The sequence below is a fragment of the Malus domestica genome, chromosome 07 (genome assembly GCF_042453785.1).
Source record: "Malus domestica chromosome 07, GDT2T_hap1".
NCBI lineage: Eukaryota > Viridiplantae > Streptophyta > Magnoliopsida > Rosales > Rosaceae > Malus > Malus domestica.
Window position 1 is genome coordinate 4,538,958 of NC_091667.1, and position 23,651 is coordinate 4,562,608.

The 23,651-nt window shown below is 41.0% G+C and overlaps 1 protein-coding gene across 1 annotated transcript; it reads right to left on the bottom strand.

Moving 5' to 3' along the window:
• Positions 1-16,226: 16,226 nt before the first annotated feature.
• Positions 16,227-19,450, bottom strand: LOC103438633 (MATH domain and coiled-coil domain-containing protein At3g58210-like). The gene is made up of 4 exons (XM_008377166.4): positions 19,222-19,450; positions 18,968-19,123; positions 18,187-18,356; positions 16,227-17,431 (listed from the first exon to the last, which is right to left on the bottom strand). Exons 2-4 carry the CDS (start codon positions 19,087-19,089, stop codon positions 16,440-16,442), a joined length of 1,284 nt encoding a protein of 427 aa, XP_008375388.3. The 5' UTR covers positions 19,090-19,123; positions 19,222-19,450; the 3' UTR covers positions 16,227-16,439.
• Between the last annotated feature and the right edge of the window lie 4,201 nt (positions 19,451-23,651).

The window sequence follows — 23,651 nt, forward strand, 5'->3', positions numbered from 1 at the left end:
ATCATTAATTTGGGTGTGCTGCACAAATTAATCTCATAACCTTAACTATTCATTTTTCATGTCATTATTCATAGATTATCTTTGAAAAATGTACTCAAATCGGAAATGATTTAGAATTATTGTGAAGATTTTATTTGTTTGTACCATACTTGACCAATCCCGAAACTACTGAGTACCGGTCAACGTTATACCGTCAAGGACCCAGAAGAGTTTCCCTCCAACCAAGAGGCCAATTACAGCGCGACACGTGTCGACATCAGAAGCCAATCATAGCGCGACACGTGTCAACATCAGAAGCCAATCACAACACGACATGTGTCAATATCAGAATGAAACTAGAAACTCTCTTCTATAAATAGATATCATTCTCTCACAATATTTTCTAATGTCATTTATACTAAATCATTCACTAGTACTCACTAAAGGAGAGCTTGAACCTATGTAGTTGTGTAAACACTTCACAATTAATGAGAACTCCTCTACTCCGTGGATGTAGCCAATCTAGGTGAACCACGTACATCTTGTGTTTGCTTCCCTGTCCCTATCCATTTACATACTTATCCACACTAGTGACCGGAGCAATCTAGCGAAGGTCACAAACTTAACACTTTCTGTTGTACCAAAGTCCTCACTGATTTTGTGCATCAACATTTGGCGCCGTTTGTGGGAACGACACTTATTCCCACTCTCTTCAGCTTTGTCAAACTGGTTTCCACCATTCGTACACTCTCTTTTGACCAGGTATCCCTCTCCAACATGGGGAGCGAAGGAAGACACAGCACACAGAATGACACCCCTCTTGCACCTAGTGCGAAGCAATGAAAGAAGGAAGGAAAAAGGGTTGCTCTTCGAGCTAAAGTCCATAAGCTAGAAGCTCAGAACAACAAGATAGTAATGAAGAATGAGGTCCTCCAAGAGCAGTATGAGAAGCCCTTTGAGACACTCCACAAAACTAGGCGTACACAAACATGCGAGCTCGTTACCCCTATGGACATCAATCATCACCTGGGTGCCCCCCAACACGGAGGGTCACCTTCATTCGACATGGACATCCCTGATGAGGAGCAAGTTAATCATCAAAACATTGATCAACATGAGACTTCTCTTAACCTAGCTGCTTCGACCCGAAGCAGGAGAAGTGGAGGAAGACACCTCCTTGCAGAAGGGTTGGAAGGATCGAAAGCCGTTTATCGTGACTGCCAAGACTTCCTAAAGCAATGTCGAGAGAATCCCCTCCACATATGCTCGAAGATCAATGACCTAAGGGTTTCTAAAAGACTCGGTCCCCTCCCACGACCCAGGCTAACTGCTAATCTAGGGAAGGAACGACAGGTCCCAGAGAAACATGAAGGTACATGGGACTCTAAGGTATTCCGACAGACTCGCCCTAGAAGTCAGTACGGCGAGTCCAAGGAAAAGTCACACTCCCTTGCTCAAACTTTCTTACTTCTAAAAGGCGATGGAGACTTACGAAAGAAAATCCCAGTGGTACATGACTCCACTCAAGACCCCCTTGTCCTACAACTCCTTGAGGAAGTAAACAAGTTGAAGGCCGAACGTCAGGCCGAGTTACCTGACTGGAACCAACCCAGGCCTGGCCCTCTCACAAGGAGGATCCTCGACACCCCCCTTCAAGCGAAGACAAAACAAAAGCTTGGTTTACAACTCTATATTGGAAGGGAGGACCCAATTGAACACCTTAACCTCTTTGAGTCCACCATGGCATATCAGATGCACACCGACGAAGAGCGACGTCTTCTCTTCCTCTCCACCCTCTCTGGCGGAGCTCTAAACTGGTATTGCCGTCTTCTGCCTGAGACAGTAGACTCATTTGAGGAGCTGAGGAAACTGTTTGTCTCTCAACACATCTTCCAGACTGATCGCTTGCATTTTTCAGATGACTTGTACACTATTCGCCAGAAGTTGGACGAGTCACTACGAGAGTATGTTGGTCGTTTCAGCCATGAATATTCTCGCTGCGCTGAGGCAGATGACAAGACCGCCCTCAAAGCCTTCACGGCAGGTCTACGTGATTGTTTCTTCAAGTACATGATCAATGCCAACACTTGGAAGACTTACTCTGAGGTGATGGCACATGTTTACAACCATGCCTCCGCCGAGGCAAAGACATATCAAGGGAAACCCCCCACAACCACCCTTTATCAGCAAGTAGGGAGTGGAAGCCAGATCCAACCAAATGAGAAGACCTCGACCTTCCAAACGGCAACGGTGCCTCCCCCTGCCTTACTTAATACTTTGCCAAGTCAACAGACATATCAATTTCAGGGTAAAAGGAAAGATTTACATCCTCACCAGTCTCATTTTAGTAAAAAGAGTAAGGGACACTACCGTGATAACCAAGGGTATCGCCATGATAATCCCCGACCCCAGGCAGTCAACATAGTGGGTCAAGCACGTGTCAGGATAGCCCTTACCCCGAGGTATGAGGCATACACAACTTTGAACGCCACATGCGTGGCCATTTGCCCCAGAATAGCACACCTGGTACCGAAGCCAAAGCTGAGGCACTCGGATTACAAGCCCACGAAGAACACGGGCACGTTTTGCTGCTACCACGAACATAACGGCCATGACGGCGAGAAGTGTATCACCCTTCGTGATCATATTGAAACTTTAGCACGTGGAGGAAAAATTGATCAATTCCTCCTTCACCCTCCAATGGGTAACCGTAACCAACGCCAGGTGAATGTGATATATTCCATAAGTGGTGGCACACCCATATCTAAATCTTCCAACATGGCCATGAAAAATAGTGAACGAGCTTTAAAGTCTGGCCACCAAATGTTTCACGTGGAAGACATCAGGGGAGGTAAGTATCAAAAGCCTAACTGGGATCCAATATGTTTCTACCCTGAGGAAGAAAGAGGTATCATCTACCCTCACAACGACCCACTGATTGTGGAAGCTCACATAGCCAACTTTGAAGTACGACAAATCCTGGTAGACACGGGGGCTTCAGTCAATATCATGTTTGCTGAAGCTTTCAGGGCACTTAATGTAGCTGAACACTTGCTTGATCGCTCGATTTCCCCTCTAATAAGCTTCTCCGGTGATATCGTGCAACCTTTGGGGAGTATACACTTACCTTTCACCATTGGTACAGGCCCTTACACAGCTACCATTACCATTAACTTCCTGGTGGTTAATTGCCCAACGGCATACAATGTCATCTTCGGACGTATAGGCATCAATGATCTCAAGGCCATGGTATCCACACATATGTTGTTGATGAAATTTCCAACCCCCTATGGCAATGGTTACATCAGAGGAGATCAACTTAGTGCACGATCATGTTACAACACTTCGGTCAAGCAACAACACCTGCCTGTACCTAAGGAAACCCTTTGTATACATGACCAAGTCATAAATACCAGCCCAGACGAAGCCAACTTGGATCTTCACGATGGCAGTAGTCAACCCGACGATCCTCGAGATGACTCTTTCACCCAGCAAGCATAACCCGTTGAAGAGTTGGAGAAAGTCTCTATCTCAAAAGATTATCCGGATCGCATGGTGAAGATTGGCACCACCTTGTCACCACCCATTCGGTTGGCATTGATCTCGTTTTTGCAAGAGAACACTGAGGTCTTTGCCTGGTCATACGAGGACATGCCAGGCATCTCTCTCGATATAATCTGTCATCGTTTAAGTATTAACCCCAAGACCAAGCCAGTGAGACAAAAGCGAAGATCTTATGATGCTGAACGGTACGAGGCAATGAAAGCAAAAGTTGAAAAACTCAAAGGCATAGGCTTCGTCCGCGAAGTCAATTATCCAACGTGGGTAGCAAATGTTGTTCTTGTTAAAAAGAATTCGACCAAGGAAAGTCTCTTGCTCCAAAAGGTCTTGTGGAGAATGTGTGTCGATTACACTGACCTAAACAAAGGATGACCGAAGGATAGCTTTCCTCTTCCTCTTATAGACAGACTTATAGACTCTACGGCAGGGTGTGAACTCCTGAGCTTCATGGATGCTTACTCAGGATACAACCAAATCCTCATGAACCCTTCGGACCAAGAACACACAGCCTTCACTACTGACAGGGGACTATATTGCTATAAAATCATGCCCTTCAGCCTAAAGAATGCAGGAGTGACTTATCAGAGACTGGTCAATTCAATGTTCGCCGAACAGATTGGGAAGAGCATGGAAGTTTACGTTGATGATATGCTAGTCAAGAGCAAACATGCTGACCAACACATCACCAACCTATCTGAAACTTTCACCATTCTGAAGACGTATCGAATGAGGTTGAACCCCAATAAATGTGCCTTCGGCGTAGGCTCTGGAAAATTCTTAGTCTTCATGATAAGCCAACGAGGCATTGAGGCTAATCCCGAGAAGATCAAACAATCATCGACATGAAGGAACCAGTAACTTTAAAAGACATCCAGAGCCTTACTGGCAAGGTGGCAGCCTTAACTAGGTTCATCTCTAAGGCCACAGACAAATGTGCTCCTTTCTTCAAAGCACTTAAGGGAAGTAAGAAGTACATTACATGAACTGATGAATGTGCTGAGGCATTCAAGAACCTCAAAGACTACATGAGTAAAGCCCATCTGCTCTCCAAACCTGAAGTTGGTGACACTCTCATTATTTATCTGTCGGTATCGGCTTCAGCAGTAAGTTCCGTTCTCATTAGAAATGATGGTAATGTCGAACGATCTGTCTACTACACTAGCAAGGCCTTACAAGATGCGGAGACACGATACTCCAACATTGAGAAATTGGCTCTAGCATTGGTCATGTCTGCTAAAAAACTTCACCCTTACTTCCAAGCACACTCCATCATCATGCTTACTAATCATCCTTTTCGACAGATACTCCAAACTCCTAACACTTCCGAGCGAATGATCAAATGAGCGATAGCATTGGGTGAGTTTGACATCTCCTACCAACCAAAGCCAGCTGAGAAGGGCCAAGCAATGGCAGACTTCATCGCCGACTTCATATATCCTGTTGACATTGTTTCTACGCCTAAAGAAGTGGTTTCATTACCCTCGGAAGCTCAGAAAATATAACCAACAGCCCCAACATGGAGTCTATATGTTGATGGCTCATCCAACCAACAGGGTTGTGGAGCAGGACTAGTCTTTACGACCCCTGACAAAGTGACGATGGAGTATGCTCTTCGTTTCAAATTCAAGGCATCGAACAATGAGGCCAAATATGAAGCCCTCCTAGTAGGCTTACGTTTGGCCAAACACCTTGGGGTTAAACGAATTGATATCTTCAGTGACTCCCAATTGGTGGTTAACCAGGTCACCAACAACTTTGACGTTAAGGATAGCTCCATGGCAGCCTATCTGGCACAAACACAATTGTTGCTCAAGCACTTCCACTACCAGATCATCCAAATTCCTCGAGCGGCAAACAGTCATGCAGATGCTTTGGCTCGCCTCGCCTCAGCGATGGAAGACAAGATTGGGAGAAAAATTCAGGTCGAATTGTTGGCAGCCCCAAGCACCATGGCTGCAGAAGTGTGCAACTTACAACAGGGGGATAGTTAGATTACCCTGATTTATAGATTCCTTACTCATAGCACCCTTCCAAATGACAAAGTCCAAGCTAAGCAGATTCGATAAAAGGCTACCCGTTACTTGATCATTAATGACCAACTCTACAAGCGGGGTTTTAACCTACTATACCTAAGATGTCTTACACCCGCAAAGGCAGAAACTGTCCTTCGGGAAATACATGAAGGAGTCTGCGGAGATCATTTTGTATCTCCATCCCTAGCACACAAGGCTTTTCGCCAAGGATATTACTGGCCAACACTCCCATCAGAATATCCCGCTCATGTGATAACTGTCAATGCTACGCAATTATTCTTCACTCCCTTCCCGAGCCACTCACTCCTATGATCAGCCCTTGGCTCTTCGCCCAATAGAGACTTGATTTGATCGGCCCAATGCCTGCAGGGAAGGGCAAGGTTCGCTATGCAATCGTTGCAGTTGACTACTTCACAAAGTGGGCCGAAGTATAACCCTTTGCAACCATTACTGAGGAAAAAATAGAAGACTTCGTATGGAAGAACATCCTTTGCAGATTCGACATTCCCAATGCGATAGTCATTGACAACGGGCGACAGTTCGACAACAATAAGTTTAGGATGTTCTGCTCTAAGTTCAACATCAACTTATGTTTTGCCTCCCCAGCTTATCCCCAGTCTAATGGACAAGTTGAAGCCATCAACAAAATAATCAAGTGAACTTTGAAAACCAGCTTGGACAAGGCTAAAGGTTGTTGGCCAGAATTTGTACCCCAAGTTCTTTGGTCATAACGCATTTCATATCGGACATCAACAGGAGAAACCCCATTTCACTTACCTTTGGTACAGAGGCAGTTGTCCCGGTTGAGCTTGAGCAAGCAACGTTCCGAGTCCAGAACTACGTGCAAAGCAAAAATGACAAACAACTTACCCTTAACTTAGATCTAGTCGAGGAACACAGAAATCAGGCTCACTTGAGGAATGTCGCCTACAAGCAGCGCATCTCCAACTACTATGACTCAAGGGTCAAACCTCATTTTTTCAAAGTGGGGGACTGGGTATTGAAGAAAAGATTACTCTACGACAAAGTCCCGAGTGAAGGAACACTTAGTCCAAACTGGGATGGACCGTTTGAAGTTGTTGGCATCAGTCGCCCTGGCTCCTACAAGCTTAGAAGCTTCGATGGTAAGACCCTTGGCCATCCATGGAACGCTGATCACTTGAAGTACTATTACAAGTAAACTCACATTGTACAAGTGTTAAGCTTCAGCCGTTCGGCATCCTATGTAACGAAGACTATTTGGCATGAATTCAATAAAGAGGTGATTTAGACAACTCGATCCTAATCCTCTTACATTCCTAGCAATGAAACACTCGGGTTCAAAGCTTCAACATGAATGCTTCCAACATGAAACAAAGTCTAAGTATATGTCAACAAGACTATACAAATAAACGAACAGCTTCACAGTATATTCGTTCAATCATTCATTCCAACACATTCATACATAAGCCAACTGTGCTTTGAAATGGTTCAACATATTTTGTGTCATTCGACACTTGCTACAATGTGCCTAGACACATTGCCCTTATTCTCACCAACCAGGTGATGACATGTGAATAAGGAACTCATCTTCATGCCACCAACCAGGTGATGAAATGTACAACCCGTACTCTCCTTCATGCAACAAATCAGGTGATGACATGTACAACCCGTACTCTAATATCATTTGGCAACTTGCCATTCATGCCACCAACCAGGGGAAGAAAGAACTCACCTTCGTACCACCAAGCAAGTGATGAAAGCAACTCACAACACATGTAAAAGTTGCATCTGCTTCGAACATTTTCCCTCTGTAACAATGCAAACATTACAACTCGTAGAAAGCTTCACACACTCTTGACCAAGACAATGTCAAGCAAAACCAAATTATGGTGCCAACAGGAGCTTCATCAAAGGAGTTTAACCACAATTCTCAAAAGCTTCACACACTCTTGATCAAGACAGTGTGAAGCAAAACCAATTTATGGTGCCAACAAGAGTTTCATCAAAGGAGTTCAACCACAATTCTCAAAAGCTTCACACACTCTTGATCAAGACAGTGTGAAGCAAAACCAATTTATGGTGCCAATAAGAGCTTCATCAATGGAGGGCAACCATAATTCTCAAAAGCTTCACACACTCTTGATCAAGACAGTGTGAAGCAAAACCAATTTATGGTGCCAACAAAAGCTTCATCAAATGAGTTCAACCACAATTCTCAAAAGCTTCACACACTCTTGATCAAGACAGTGTGAAGCAAAACTAATTTATGGTGTCAACAAAAGCTTCATCAATGGAGGGCAACTACAATTCTCAAACCTTCGAAGCAAATTCAAGACTGTTCGAAGCAAATTCAATTTATATGGTTCATCCAAAACTTCGACTACTACAAGGTGTAGCTTGCATCACAATCTCTTGCTCAACAGTGTGGAAGCAAAATTTGTATATGTTGTCTCTCCCACATTTCAAATTTCTAGTTTCCCCCCCCCCCCAAAAAGAAAAAAAAAAGGGAAATTCAACAAAGCTTCATCAATGGAGGACAACTACAAATTCTCAAAAGCTTCCCACTATCTTGATCAAGATAGTGTGAAGAAAAATCAATTCATGGTACCCAACAAAAGCTTCAACTCCAAAGCTTCACCTACAAAGCTTCAACACAAAAGCTTCACCAACAAAAGTTTCATTAATGGAGGACAACTACAAATTCTCAAAAGCTTCACACTATCTTGATCAAGATAGTGTGAAGCAAAATCAATTCATGGTACCCAACAAAAGCTTCAACTCCAAAGCTTCACCTACAAAGCTTCAAATCCAAAGCTTGACCCACAAAAGCTTGACCCATAAAAGCTTGACCTACAAAAGCTTCACCCACAAAAGCTTGACCCACAAAAGCTTGACCTACAAAAGCTTGACCCACAAAACTTCAACACCAAAGCTTCACCTACAAAGCTTCAAAATATATATATATATATATATATTTCATTTTTTTTTTCGGAAATTCGAAAATTCAAAAATTCGGAAATTTAAAAATTCTTAAAATCGAAAAAAAAAAATTTAAAAAAAAATTGCCTAGACCTCCTCTTCTTTGGGCCTAACAACTTTCATAACAAATATATATGAAGAAGGAGTTTTGGGCTACCACTTAGAAAGGAAATGCCTCATTCGTCAACTCCTTCGACCAAAGACTTGGGGGACTTCTACCATATGCTACTGCACCTTAATACTCGGAAGTCTCACGACCACTCAGTGACTTGGATTTTTCAAGTCTCCAAACGAGAAGTTTTCCTCACTCGGGAAATTAAGGGAGTACTACCTCAACCTACATGCTTCACTCACAAAGCTTCAACATACAAGCTTCAACAAAAGGAAAAATTCAAAGAACTTAGTGAAGAAGGCATTGGTGTATTTAACACAATATGTTGAAATGAAGCAAAACTTGTTTATTGATATCTCCGATAAGTTACAAATATGTACATATACATGAATCAAAATAAACAAACAAGAGGGAGTGTTCACAAAGGTTGCTCAAGAGAAGTCTTAGCAGTCGGCAGAGCCCCAAAAAGAGGAGGCACCAGAGGGTGATTATTTGGAGCCTCAGTGCTAGGCAGAACCCCAGAAGGAGGAGGCACCAAAGGTTGATCATTTGGAGCTTCATTACGCGGTATAGTCCTAGAAGACGAAGGCAATAAATGCCTTTGAAACAAACCCACAAACCTCTGATGATCAAGTAAAATCTGACCATCAGATTCCTGCAGCTGGTCGAGCTTCTTCTTCATGTTTGTAGCATAGTCATGTGCGAGCCTGTGCAACTGTTTATTCTCATGCTTGAGCCCTCTAATCTCTTGTTTGAGACTTATCATTTCAACCGCCAATGATTCAACTTGGCGGGTTCGAGCAAATAGGCATTGGGCCATATTAGACACTGAACCTGCACACTGAACACTGAGAGCCAGAGAATCCTTAACAGCCAACTCATCAGACCGTTTGGAAAGTAGTTTGTTATCTTTGGGAGTGAGAAGGTTCCTGCCCACCACCACAGTGGTCATATCATTCTTCATCACAGAGTCCCCAACGGTAAGAGGACCAGTAGGGGATAAAAATGATGGGCGCCATATGTTGTCTTAAGAAGGCATGGCTGCCTCTTAACCAAAGTTCAAGTCAAAATGACGGTCGGATGGGCCAGACATTCTCAGAAATGATGAATGAGAAATGAGGTGCAATAAATCTCTGAAGTAAAGGGAAAATTCCTACAAGCAATAACTCTCTGAATGTACTCCTTGCACATAATTGGTGCCCTTATAAAAGAAAGGGCAACAGGGCCGTTGGTTCAAAAATCGAAGAGGCACCACTCTCCGGATTCCGAAGAGGCACCACTATCCGGATTTCGAAGAGGCACCACTTTCCACACGCAACATCAGCTCCTCGGGTACCACAGATAATTTGCCAAAGATATCTGACAAAGTTTAGACACATAAATTTTGAAGGTCCAACTACCCTACTATTACCCACAAGAGTAAAGGAACAGCACCACTGCTTGATAACTAGAAAGTCCCAATGTGTGTCAACCTCCTCCGTGCTCCGTGGCAAGGCAGACTGGCAAAAATGCCCAACCTTTACTCACATTCAAGAAAACACTCCCAACAAGATTGCTTGCTAAAAAATCGAAGAAGAACCACTCTCCGAATCTCGATAGCCAGACTCTCAACAGGATTACTTTCTCAAAAATCGAAGAGACACTGCTCTCCGAATCTCAAGAGTCAGACTCCCAACAGGATTGCTTTCTCAAAAATCGAAAAGGCACCATTCTCTGAATCTCGAGAGCCACATCCCCAACAGGATTGCGTGTTCGAAAACCGAAGAGACACCGCTCTCCGAACTTCGAGAGCCAGATTTCCTTGGATAAAGCTTGTCTGCAATCTTCACACACAACATCAGCTTTCCAGATACCACATACCACTTTTTCAAAGCGCTCTGACAAAGTTAAAACATGTGAAGCTTGCAGCTCCCACTACATTGCTATGACCAAGAAGGTAAAGGAATAACACTATTACTTGTTGTTAGGGAGACTCCTATATATGTCGACCTCCATCCTCCACAGCCAGGCAAACCTGCAAATAAAAAAAAAATGCTCAACTTTTCTTCACATCCGAGAGGGCACTCTCAGCAGAGTCTCTCAAAATACTCAGCATTTTTTCCTCCCGATAATACCTCTGCAAACAAGCCACACCAGAGCAAGAGTATCTCATATCATCAGGGTTAAAAACAAGAGTATCTCATATCATGCTTTTTCCCTGTCTTTTCCTTTGGCCTTGTTCTTACCTGCAAGATAAAGAGAAAGAGAGCAATCAGTCAGCACTTGAAATCAAGCTTCTAGTCAGGAACTGACTGCCTGGAACCCTTTGCCTGATTACTTACCTGGCATTGCTCTCGAGTACTCATCTTCAACATCTTATGCTTCCAGAGAAGATATCACATCTGCCTGAGGAACAGATAGGGCAAGTGAGAAGGATACAATGAAGCATGTGGAGACAAGCGTAACAGAACACGTGCCGATACATCCACTACTTTGTCAACAGCAAAAGTATCCCATATTATCAAGGTCGAACGTACTCTAGATTTGATGAACTTGTTTTGACCCTCAAATTCTTGAGTCGGCCTTATACTCTGGAAGGAACCAGAAAACCCTCCAGCCCAGTTTAAGAATATGCCTGTGGAAAGTTACTTCTTCAAAAGCAAAAGTATCTCATATCATCTCTTCTCCATTTGCTTCTCCTTATCCTTGGTGCTATTTACGACACAAAGAGAAGGAAAACAATCAACCGGAAGCCGAAGTCGAACCTCCGATCCAGGTTGCTTGCTTGGAAGTCTGATTGCTTACCTTGTCTGTTACCTTATTCGGCAAATCTCCTAGCTCGGCGACTTGGGGGACTCCTACTATAGGGTTTGTATCGCACTTGACCAAGCCCGAAACTACAAGTAAGTTTCAAGTGAAATTGATACATTACCTTGTGCATCTTCATCGGTTAAAGATCCCACCCCTGGATGGAGGAAAAGTACTTCTAGAGAAGATGTCACATCTACATATGAGACAGATAAGGCAAGTGAAAATGATACCACACTTCGGTACTTAGAAGTTTCGTGATTACTCAGTGGCTTGGATCTTGCAAGTCCCCAACCAAGCAGCTTCTTTCACTCAGGAACTTAGGGGAGCACTGTTTGTACCATACTTGACCAATCCCGAAACTACTGAGCACCAATTAACCTTATACCGTCAAGGACCCAAAAGAGTTTCCCTCTAACCAGGAGGTCAATTACAGCGCGACACGTGTCGACATCAGAAGCCAATCATAGCGCGACATGTGTCAGCATCAGAAGCCAATCACAACACAACACATGTCAATGTCAGAATGAAACTAGAAACTCTCTTCTATAAATAGAGATCATTCTCTCACAATATTTCCTAATGTCATTTGTACTAAATCATTCACTAGTACTCACTAAAGGAGAGCTTGAACCTATGTAGTTGTGTAAACACTTCACAATTAATGAGAACTCCTCTACTCCGTGGACGTAGCCAATCTGGGTGAACCACGTACATCTTGTGTTTGCTTCCCTGTCCCTATCCATTTACATACTTATCCACACTAGTGATCGAAGCAATCTAGCGAAGGTCACAAACTTAACACTTTCTGTTGTACCAAAGTCCTCACTGATTTTGTGCATCAACATTATTGTTTACTAACAACACCTTGTTCGTCTATTTATCAGGTCACATGTCGATAACTAAACGACTTTTGATTTAGTGAAATTTTTTTAGAGATGATAACCATAACTTAAAAAATGATCCGTTTAGATTATGAAAAATATTGTCAAGTGGACTTATACGAATGATTAGTGTCATTTTAAAAGTATCTCCAAATAAGATGTTGAAAAGTCAAAGCAGATTTTCAACGAATTTAACGATCCTAAATCATCAAAATTAAACCCACATAAGCAAAATACTCAACGTCAAATTAAGGTGAAAATTCTGATACCGGTTGATAGGTGGTTGGTCGATAGTATTGGAGTTCTCCACAACAGGGATTTTGATAGTGTTCAGATGGATGGGGTTTGGTTCATAACAAATATTGCAACGGAGGGGGTATCCCTCACCGTGGCTTACAAACAGGATCACCCTTAACAAGGGAGTTTTTGCCTGTAATACATATATACGTTGCATATGGTTTTCGAATGGAAGGGAGAAGTAGTACGGCTAATGCATCCCACCATAACCGAGCTCGCTATCCATATTTATTTCTACAAAGCTTTCTTTGGCCTCTCACATGTCTCTTGTTGCATCCTCAAAATCTAACTCTTGCCAAATTTAGCCTAGCCTTCAACCTCTTGACTTCAACACACATGCAAAACAATCAACACATTTGATGAAAAACTTAAGCCTCATGCTCTCACAAGGTGGGGTGGGAGTTAGGCCAATGGATCTCCGATGCTAAGTCAGTTTCTTGGACAATACTTAAGTCCTCAATTGTGAGTATCCAATTTACTGACCCTTTTAGTTGGCCCAATAATACCATGACACATGTTATTTTAAAACAAATTAAATATACCCACTATTCTTGTAACCAAACGTTCCGAAACACCCACACTCCCTCCCGTGACTGTTCATATTCGAACCCAACGTCGCCGTCGAAGAGCATGAGAGAGTGGGGTTGGCTGGGGTCGACGGAAAAGAGAAATATTGGTAATGGCTCACCGGAGAAGAGATGGATTGAAAAGGAAACACGTTGGTAATGAGGGAGGCGATTGGGTGGAGAGGGGACGGGGTGGGTCTGATGGCAGCCATGGTAGATTGCCATGGCAGCACCAAATCAAGGGAGGAAGGAAGGATATGGATCAATGTGTTTAAAGGATGGTGGATTGGGTGACTCTGGTTGGTGGTGGTGGGAAAAGATGGTGGATTGGGATGGACGGCTGCGTAGTGTTTCACTGAGGAAGAAGACATGTGTTTGGATAGCAGAATAACACATGTTTGGATAGAAGATCAAAGGCTGATTGGTTATATGTTAAGAGGGCGTTTGTTGCACTGGACTAAGCTCAGGGACTAAGTTAGACTGGCTTAGACTAGACTAAGCTGGATTAATTTAGTGAAGTGTTTGTTCCAGTGTCGAACTAACAAGTAAAATAATATTTTTTTTCTTTTTCCTTTACCATTTTCCAGAACACTTTCTCTGTCCGACAAAGTTCTCCCTTTTCTCCATTTTTTTCTTGAAATGTTATCCTCACAACCCAGAATCATCGTCTGCTTGATTGGGTTCTTCTGATAATCCCCATGTGGAGCCTCTGCAACCACAGCTTCATCTCAATATTTTGCACATCTTCACAAATTTGCTCAAATAAAAAAACCCATATTCGCTGGAATTGCACAAACCTATATTCAAATCACAAAACCCAAATTCAATCCCAAATTCACTTGAATCACAAAACCCAACTTCGTTGGAAGTGCAAATCCCATATTTGAATCACGAAACCCAGACGAAGCAAGCGGGGAGAGGAGAGTTCGAGAGTGTAGGCAGGCAACGACGAAGCGAGCAGACGAAGCAAGCAGGGAGAGGAGAGTTCGCGAGTGTAGGCAACAGCGAAGCGAGCAGATGAGAGGAGAGAGGACGCGACGCAGAGAGAGAACGGGACGCAGCATGGTCTTAGCAATCCCATGGTTTTTGGGGGGGGGGGATTGGCTAAGAGCTCCTAGTGAAGGAGATAGTCCGTCCGAGTGCCCTTTAGTCCCACTTAACTTAGTCCCAGCACTTATCAAACATGGGACTGTAATCCAGTCCAGTCCAGTCCCATTTAATGAGGCCAAACAAACGAGCCCTAAATGGACATGTGTCGTTATTTAGTTGTTCCACGTAATAAAATCAGTATATTGGGTACTCTCCAGTGAGTACCCAAGTCTTCTCCTAGTTTTTTTTTTTAGAGAGTAAAGTGTTTAGGAATTTTTTAGGATCACAAAAGCTTCTGAAATTTGGTAGAATATGGGGTATATATAGAGGAGAGGGCCAGCCATAGTATTAGGGTTTTACCCTATCCATAACGGCATCTTATTGGCCAATGTTTATGGAGAAATATTATCAAGATATTAAATAAGAAATAATTTTTTGAGATAATGAAGTAATTATCGCTAATTGAATTGAATTTAGATTACTTACTTGATTAGAGTCAATCTTCAAATAGAAAGGTATTAAATATAGGATTTGGGTAATTAATATCTTTAATGCTTTGACTTTTCCTTGCCAATGATAGGTGAACTGTGAGCAGTCATATTCAGTTGCTGAGACCTTCAGCGATGTGAGCTACTTGTAGAAATATTTAAAGAGTCTGCCCATTTATTGAGGGCAATCTTATTTTTCTTGAGCAAAATTCCACATTCGTCTCTAGAATTTTTGATATTATTTTAGGCTCCACAATTATTACAAGTATTGACATACGTAAATATTTTTTATTGATGACACGTCAATGATTTGCAAATTTGATCTATCCAACATTACTCTTTGTTGATGGTTAGACTTTGTAACCTACATAACTACTAGCTAGTAATCACAATCGAACATGAGGTAAAACAACCAAACAGAAATTTGTAAAAATTGAAAAAAAACCTTGAATTGCATTTTGAATCCAAAACTTTCTCATTGATTTTAAATGGTAGAAACCACAACTTTTGATTAAACTTCTTGATCATTGGACCAAATTTCGTAAATTTATACTCATGAAAAATAAATCATAAAAATTAGAAAATAAAGAAACACTCGTATGGTTTTCAACCCATAACACGTATGGTTTTCAACCCAAAACCTTCTCCTTAATTTTAAGGAGCAGAAACCATCTCTTGTTAAACTTCTTAATCATTTTATCAAATTTAAAAATTTATACTCTTATCAAAACATATATGAATATACCGCCCTTAACCTTGTATACTCTTATGAAAACATGTATGAATATACCACCCTAACATTTTTTGTGCCCACGATTGTTTGGGGCGCCAGACGATCTCCCTGCTCGCACTTGCCAAGGCTGACCCAATCTACAGTACAGGATATAATAGTAGGTTAAGTCTCACAACAAAGTGGAGTGTTAACGCCTAGGCGTTAGGCATCTGCCCTTACTCGCCTCCTGACTAGCGCCTTTAAAACCTTGCTTCTGCATAAACATGAATATTAAAAAATTTTGCATAAAAACACTGCGAGTAAAGCTAACGTTGTGATACAATTATTTACAATGTTCCCTTCCTCCAAAGCTCTTCCCCAGTCACTTCAACTTTAGACACTAATGAATTCCAGTCTGCTCAGTTCAGCGATCAGCGTTGTTTACGCCCCGAATCTGGCCGTCCGACATAAAAAGCATTATGATGCCTGCATATTTTAAAGCAGAGTAAACATGACCAAATTTGTCATACCATGCAGTTTTCAGGGCTCTCGATAAAAGTCCAGAAATATAATACAGAAGGCCCTTGTGCCTCAAGAATTAAGTCGAAACGATAAAGAATGCGAATAGAAACAATCAGCAAGAACAGAAGGAAGACCAAGCAGAATTTCAACGAAATTAACGAGCCTAAATCATCAAAATTAAACCCACACAAGCAAAATACTCAACGTCAAATTAAGGTGAAAATTCTCATACCGGTTGACAAGTGGTTGCTCGATAGTATTGGAGCTCTCAACAACAGGGATTTTGATAGTGTTCAGATAGAGGGGGCTTGGTTCATAACAAATATTGCAACGGAGGGGGTCTCCCTCACCGTGGCTTACAAACAGGATCACCCTTAACAAGGGAGTTTTTGCCTGCATATATACATTGCATATGGCTTTCACATTGAAGGGAGAAGCAGTGCGGCTACTAATGCATCCCACCATAACCGAGCTCACTATCCATATTTATTTCTACAAAGCTTTGTTCGGCCTCTCCCATGTCTCTTTTCGCATCCTCAAAATCTAACTCTGCCAAATTTAGCCTAGCCTTCAACCTCTTGACTTCAATCTTCAAAGCATCCATATTATTTCTCAGCTCTTTTACCTCTAGTTCCCTTTCCACAAACTTCTTCATTCCCAATGCGGACTGAATATGAGGCTCCAACCAAGCCAAGTCAAATCTGAAGGACTCAAGCTCCTCCCATAAAAGTCGAAGGTGCTCACAAGCATCCTCGTTCATATCCGTACCCTTGTTAGTCTTTAGAAAATGCAGGAGTCTGCCCAAAGCTGTGAATGCCCATTCAGTAAACATAGGACTCCTCTTCCTTTGGCACTCGATCAATGAGGGATGCAACAAACAGACTTCCTCCAGGAATGGAACAAAAGCTTTGTCTATTTTCCCTAGACCCCTGAAATCCATGAGCTCGCCAACTGGGGCAGAGATTTTTTGCTCATGTTCCTTGCCTATCGGAGATCCAACAGGGCTATCGTCACCCCCGGTCCAAACTTGTCCATCACTTGGTCCGTCCCACAAGGCCAGCACTTGAGCAGAACTAGGTGTCGTAACTGCTACTGAAGAGATTAGAACTTGGTCGAAATCAGCATTTGTTTGCTTTTGTTTAAAACTTGGTGCATCCTGAAAAGCAAGAACCTGTTCAGAAATAGGCGCTGTAAGTTGTACAGCTTCCACATCTGAATACCCTTGCCTTTCATCTTCATGGTGTGAGGGCTTTATAGGAGGACAAAACCAAGTTTCCTGGACTTCGGCCATATAGTCAACCTGACTGACAGCAACCTCAGCTTCAAGAACACATGTATCATTCACAATAAACCCTTGGGCGACATCACAAAGCTCACTTAGAGGCATGAATGATGTGAAGCCCCAATCTCTTTTACTTGCGCAGAACACATGTTTAGTTTCTGTAAATCAAAATAAGAAAAACATAGCTCATAGGTAATTAAAGAAATATAACAATGGAAACTCAACATTACTATCATGTACACAGTAATTCTCTTCTCTGGTGGTCTAGTATGTCTGGACAACACAAGTAGACATGCTTTCTGAAGAACTAAATAAATCTCCCTTCTATGGGAAAGTAAAAGTTACCACTCTTCTTCCTCTTTAATTTTTTTTTTTTGAGAAGAAACCAAAATCTTATTACGAAAATTATCAAATTTATAGCAGCAAAACAATTACGTTAAATTAGAAGACCAGACATTCAAGCTTCAAACCACACTCAATCAACTGCTGCAACTTCCCAGTCCAGCAACCATGCTGGCGATTGGCATGCATGGATAACTCCCTGAACTCTACATTGACCGAAGCCCAAAGAGTTGACATAAAACTAACTCTACCACAAGCACACGTACCCCTGAACAATCCTGAAATATCCTCCTAGTTTCACCGTTTCTATCCCCAAAAAACGACCATCACCCTTCAACCTCAGAGTTTTGACTTTCATGCCGTTTCCCATGACATTGAGAACTGCATACTTAACAATTCATAAAACATAACAAGTGCAGACAAGGCAATCAAAGATTGAATTGCAATCTAAGGTAAAATAATAATATTCGAGCATGTGAGAGCCTGAATGAAAGTGAAACCAACAGAAATGCACCAACATAATTGTGAAATAAACAAGATGAAGGGAGGGCAGTGAGGGCATGTGACTTACCAACTGTTATGGACTTATCATATTTGACTTGGTTGACGACAGTCAAGGTGAATTGGGCATATTTACTCCACCCAGATGGCAATGCTGAAGCATCTGCAACTTTCAAATATATCGACAGATCTTGCGTTCCAGGGATTCCGCTGCTGCCCTTCGGATATACGACAATTTGCCTGACGGTTAAAACAACATATACATCTTATAAGGAAAGTGATTTTCGCACTCCTATTTTAATCTGGACGGGTCCAGAAAGAGAACAAAAACAAGGTTTGATATTTATATCAAGATTTCAGAAAGATGGGTCATCAGCCAACTACTAATCAAACGTATACTGTCCTGTCCTCTACTTGCATCTTACCACATATCAGCATAACAAGTAGGGTTTTATCACAAAAAACCTCAGTGTGCCGTTACAAGAATTGAACAACCAAAGTACATATATACAAGAATTAAACAACCAAAGTACATATACAAGAATCAAACAACCAAAGTACATATACAAGAATCAAACAACTAAAGTACATATATACAAGAATCAAAAACCAAAGTATATACACACATGAATCAAACAACCAAAGTACATATATATCAAACAACCAAAGTACATATATACAAGAATCAAACCACCAAAGTACATATATAGAAGAACCAAAACAACCAAAGTACATATATAAAAGAACCAAACAACCAAAGTACATATATAAACAAAAATCAAACCAAAAAATGAAATAAGAAAACGAAGAATGTCATCGAGTAATAATTTGAAGAAGAAAGTGAAACATACCATTCAAAGTCACCGACATTAAAACCATCGGAGTAATGTTTCTGGGATCTCAACCTAGAGAATTTCTCAATCTTCCATGTGAACGTCACCGATACAAGCTCCCCAACTTGTTTCTTCTCCATTTGTTTCTTCTGCAACTCAAATGCACCTAACAATCTATAAAACAAACAAGAAAAACACCAAAGTACATATTTATATACTAACATTTAACACCCAAAAAACCCAGAAATAAAAAAGATACAAAGAACACATACCTTCCTCAAATGAACGAATCAAACTTGGCACTTGCAGATTGAGTGAGAGAGAGTGGAAGAGGCAAGAGGATGAGGCAATGACTTATGTAGGTTTCTTCAGATATAATTCGTGGCTCCTGTTTTCCCAGGAGCAAGTGAGCATTACAAGATGCCGTGGCAAACAATAAGCCACACACCGCTCAGGTCTCACTGAACAGAAGGACAGTAGTGGACCCCCAGTCGCCAATCACGGGAGCTGCCATGTCTACAGTCTACAGTATCAGTGAAATTTATTGCCGACGTGATAGCTCGGAGGAGTAATTGTAGAGAGATCAATCTTTTTAAATTAAATTTATAAACTAAATAATATAGTTGTAGATAATTGAATTATTAATTAAGTATCAATTAACATACTTATTTTTTATCCTTAGCTTATCATTTAGTTTGCAATTTGGTTTAAAAAAATTGGTTTACTTAACATTTCTCTATTTTAAAGTGTAAGGGGATAATGTCAAACTTACGCTATAGGATGGGACTAATTATGGAGCCACCCCACAAGCCTTTACGTTGTTAAATACAAACCGTCGATATTTGGAGGTGCAACAAGATATTTCCCCCCCCCCCCCAAAAAAAAAGTTGATGTACCCTACAAATGAGCACCACACACCTGGCCTATATTTGTCATCTTTTTGACACGTTGCATAATATATATATATATATATATATATATATATATATATATATATATATATATATATATATATTATATATATTTTAGTTAACTACTGCCTTATCTTTTAAACTGATAAATATTTCACTTTTAACATGTTGCAAATAATCTTCCCTGTTAATCTCATATTCTCCTCATTGTCAAGCGCTGGTGTAGTTATTGCCATCAATGGAGGTGGAGGTAAATATCTTGCTATGAATTCATGGCAGCGTATTGTGGGAGTCAATCTTGGCACTTGCAGAAAGAGTGAGAAAACAGAAGAGGGAAGAGGATGAGGCAATGACTTATGTTTTGTGGATTTTCTCTACATTTCATGGCTTCTGTTTCCTTAGGAGCAAGAGGGAATTACAAGATGATGTGGAAAACCATAAACCACACACTGCTCAGGTCCCACTGGATAGAAGGAAAGTAGTGGACCCCATAATTGGAAACAAAGTAGGATCAGTTGCCACACAATAGATGTGAAAAATTGTGGTGCCACTCCACAAGCCTTTACTACATTTTATACGAATCGTCAATATTTTGAAGTGTAATTGGATACTGGATACCCAGATAGTTGATGTACCACACAAATGAGCACCTAACACCTGTCCCATTTTACATATGTTGCCATCTTTTTGACACGTTGCAATCAATCTCCCCTTTAATCCCTAACTTTTTAGAAGAAAAAAAAAACTAAAAAAAAGAAACAAAAGAAAAAGTTAACAGAAAGGTAATGCTATGAAGACTAAATTTGCAAACTAAATGATGTGTCACTAATAGGAATAAGTACGTTTATCAACATATAAATAATAAACCAATCATCAACTTCCATATCCTTTAGTTTTCAAAACTTTATTTGCAAATTTAATCTCCCTAACATTACTTTTAAAAGAAATGTTAAGGAGTCTCTCAAAGTGGGACGCTCCACGGACTCTCTGCCACCTCATCTTTTTTGCACAATATTTTATAATGTTGTCCTTGGAATTGTGCCAAGAAGATGAGTGGCAGAGAGTCTATGGAGAGTCACACTTTTGAGAGAATATTCTTAACATTTATCAAAAGTTAGGGTAAATTACATTTTACCGCCTCAGGTTTTGGTGCAATTACAACCTCATACAACATCTTTAAAACATTTCAATATCATAAATTTAGTATTATTTTGTTTACAATTTCATATAACCGTAAAAAAATATGTTAAAATAAATGTTAAGTGATGATGTGGCAAATATAGGGTCCCCTTTTATAAATTTATCTCGGATTTAATGAAAGACTATGTTGAAAAGGCTAAAAGAACACTCAAGAATTTAAGGGTCAAATCAAGTCCATTAAATCTAGAGTACAAAATAACTGGATTGAATGCGTAACTTTGATGCAAGTACATGTGTGAGTACCTAACTTGATTTTGTGGTGGCAAGTCGAGATGGTTGAGTGCGGACTCGACTCGATTGGTAGTCTAAGGTAATCTGATAGGCGGGAACTTAGAATTTTTCCCATTCCAATATTCACAACTTTTTACAACGATAACCTCAGGGATATTAAATCACCAGTGGTAATAATTCACTCGATAAGGTGTTAACAGGTGATTGAATAACTGATGGTCTCAGCTAAAACTTTCGGATCTGAGTGGTTTTCTTGAACAGTTTATCTGCTTTAGAAATGATACGAAGTGTTGTAGGGTAAACACGAACTCAAAGTTGACTAAAATGTCTTCCAGTACCAGGAGGTGAATCTGGGATTACGGTTGAAATCAATGTTAATCGAGACGTTAGTCTAACAAAGTCTAGAATGAAGGATTATGCCAAGTGGTTGAAAGTATAGTCCTCACGGACTGGTAGGTAATATGTTGATGAGTTGATGAACAAATACCAAAACATCATCATAGTCTCCACGTGTACAAGGTGGTTTGTACAGGAAGTCTATGGTGACATTCACCCATTTCTATTCGCATCCCCAATGGGTCCTCAAAAACCTAAAAAAGACAATCATGGAAATTTCTTCCCACCTCTAACCAGGAATAGAAGGAAATTGAGAGCTCGATGGCTTCCATCCCTCACTTTCCATCCCTCAGTTTCCATTTACTAGTAGATCAAGCATTTCCTCACATATTCAACGATATCCTATTCATACAATAACAGTAATAAAGTGGACAAAAAACAATGGTACAATTTAGTACTGCCAGCATGCATGGCATACGTTGAAATGTGAGCCTCATCAAGAATTTCCTTTTTCACAGCCTCATTACCCTTAAGCAAAAACAATTTGTTTCTTATCAACAGAGTTCCAACTCTTCAAACTTTCAAATCTTGTTTCATGTCATCTGACACTTACTCCTTCAAACTCACACATTACTGATCAAACTCTTGGGCTTTTTACACGAAATCTACCGATACATGTTTAACTTAGAAGTGAGCCGACAATACTCACCGTGGATCGTGCACTAAAGTAAAGCCAATTCCTCGAAGAGAAATAATGGGACATGAATAGCTCGGAGAGAGGTAAGCTGTCCATGTGATTTATGACTAAGAGCATTAGCTACAACATTTGCCTGACCAAAATGATACTCAAAGCGCAATCAAAATCATCGATGAGTTCCATCTAAGGGTGGGCAAACAGGTATAAGAATCGCGGGTCAGGGTGGGTAATCAAGGTTTGGGGAGGGTATGGGCTAGTTCCTAATTTTTAAAAAGAGAAATAGGGCGGGGCAGGGCGAGGCTTTGAAATTTTAGAGGCTAGCCAGGTCCAAATGTATAGAAAAACGGGTACTTGGACCGGCCTGTTTGTAATTCTAATGAACGGACGAGATTGACGAGTATAATATCATCCAATTTTAACCGTCAGTTTTTACCTTAGTCTCAATCAAACCCAACTCTCTCTTGCGTTTCCTCCATTCCACCCACACTCTTCGTCTTTGTCAATCATCTTCTCCACCAAAGCATCACCACCGTCGTGAGTCTGGCGACCACCACAACGACCTATCTTTTTAATTGTCCTCATCCTAGTTTCCCTCCCTTCATAGTCTTTCGTGTTCGTTTAGTGCCGGTTTGATGTGAGGGTCTTCTATGGGTAAATCCGATTCGGGAACGCCCAGTGGTACGAGTTCCGGGTCAGACTCGGGAAGATCCACGTTGACGTCTTGTACTCTGACGACGTTGCTTCCTTAAAGAAGTTTAGGAAACCCAGGACCTATCTAGGTTTTCATTAATCTGCAGGTATGGTTTGAGAAGATTTATAACTTTGTATTAATTACAAATTGATGGGTTTTCATTAATTTGCAAGTATTGTTGCCTTTTGATGTAATTTCTCTTCTCCTTGCTTTGTTTCAATGTTTTTCTTGAAAAATGTCTCTTTCATTGTTGACTAGGAACTTCAATTCCTTACTCTGGTTCTGTTTAATCAGTGGATAAAGGTGTGGCAATTATTAAACTTGGATCGAAGGAGTACATGCAGCAACCAGTTATTCCTACTAGCCTAGCCTATGGGTTTTCATTAATCTGCAGGTATGGTGGGAAATCTAAGATGAGGTTTTTTTTCTTTCTTTTTTCTGAATTTGTTGTGGAGTTTAGAAACAGAGATCTTGAATTTGTTGTGGAGTTTAGGGCATCTAGGTGGTGTTTGACAATATCGTCGTCGATCGGAGTCGAGAGACAGAGACCTTGATTTGGGATTGGGAGAGATGAGCAAGAGAGACGGGGACCCATAGACCTGGCTAGACACGCCTTATTTCAAATGAGACAGGTTA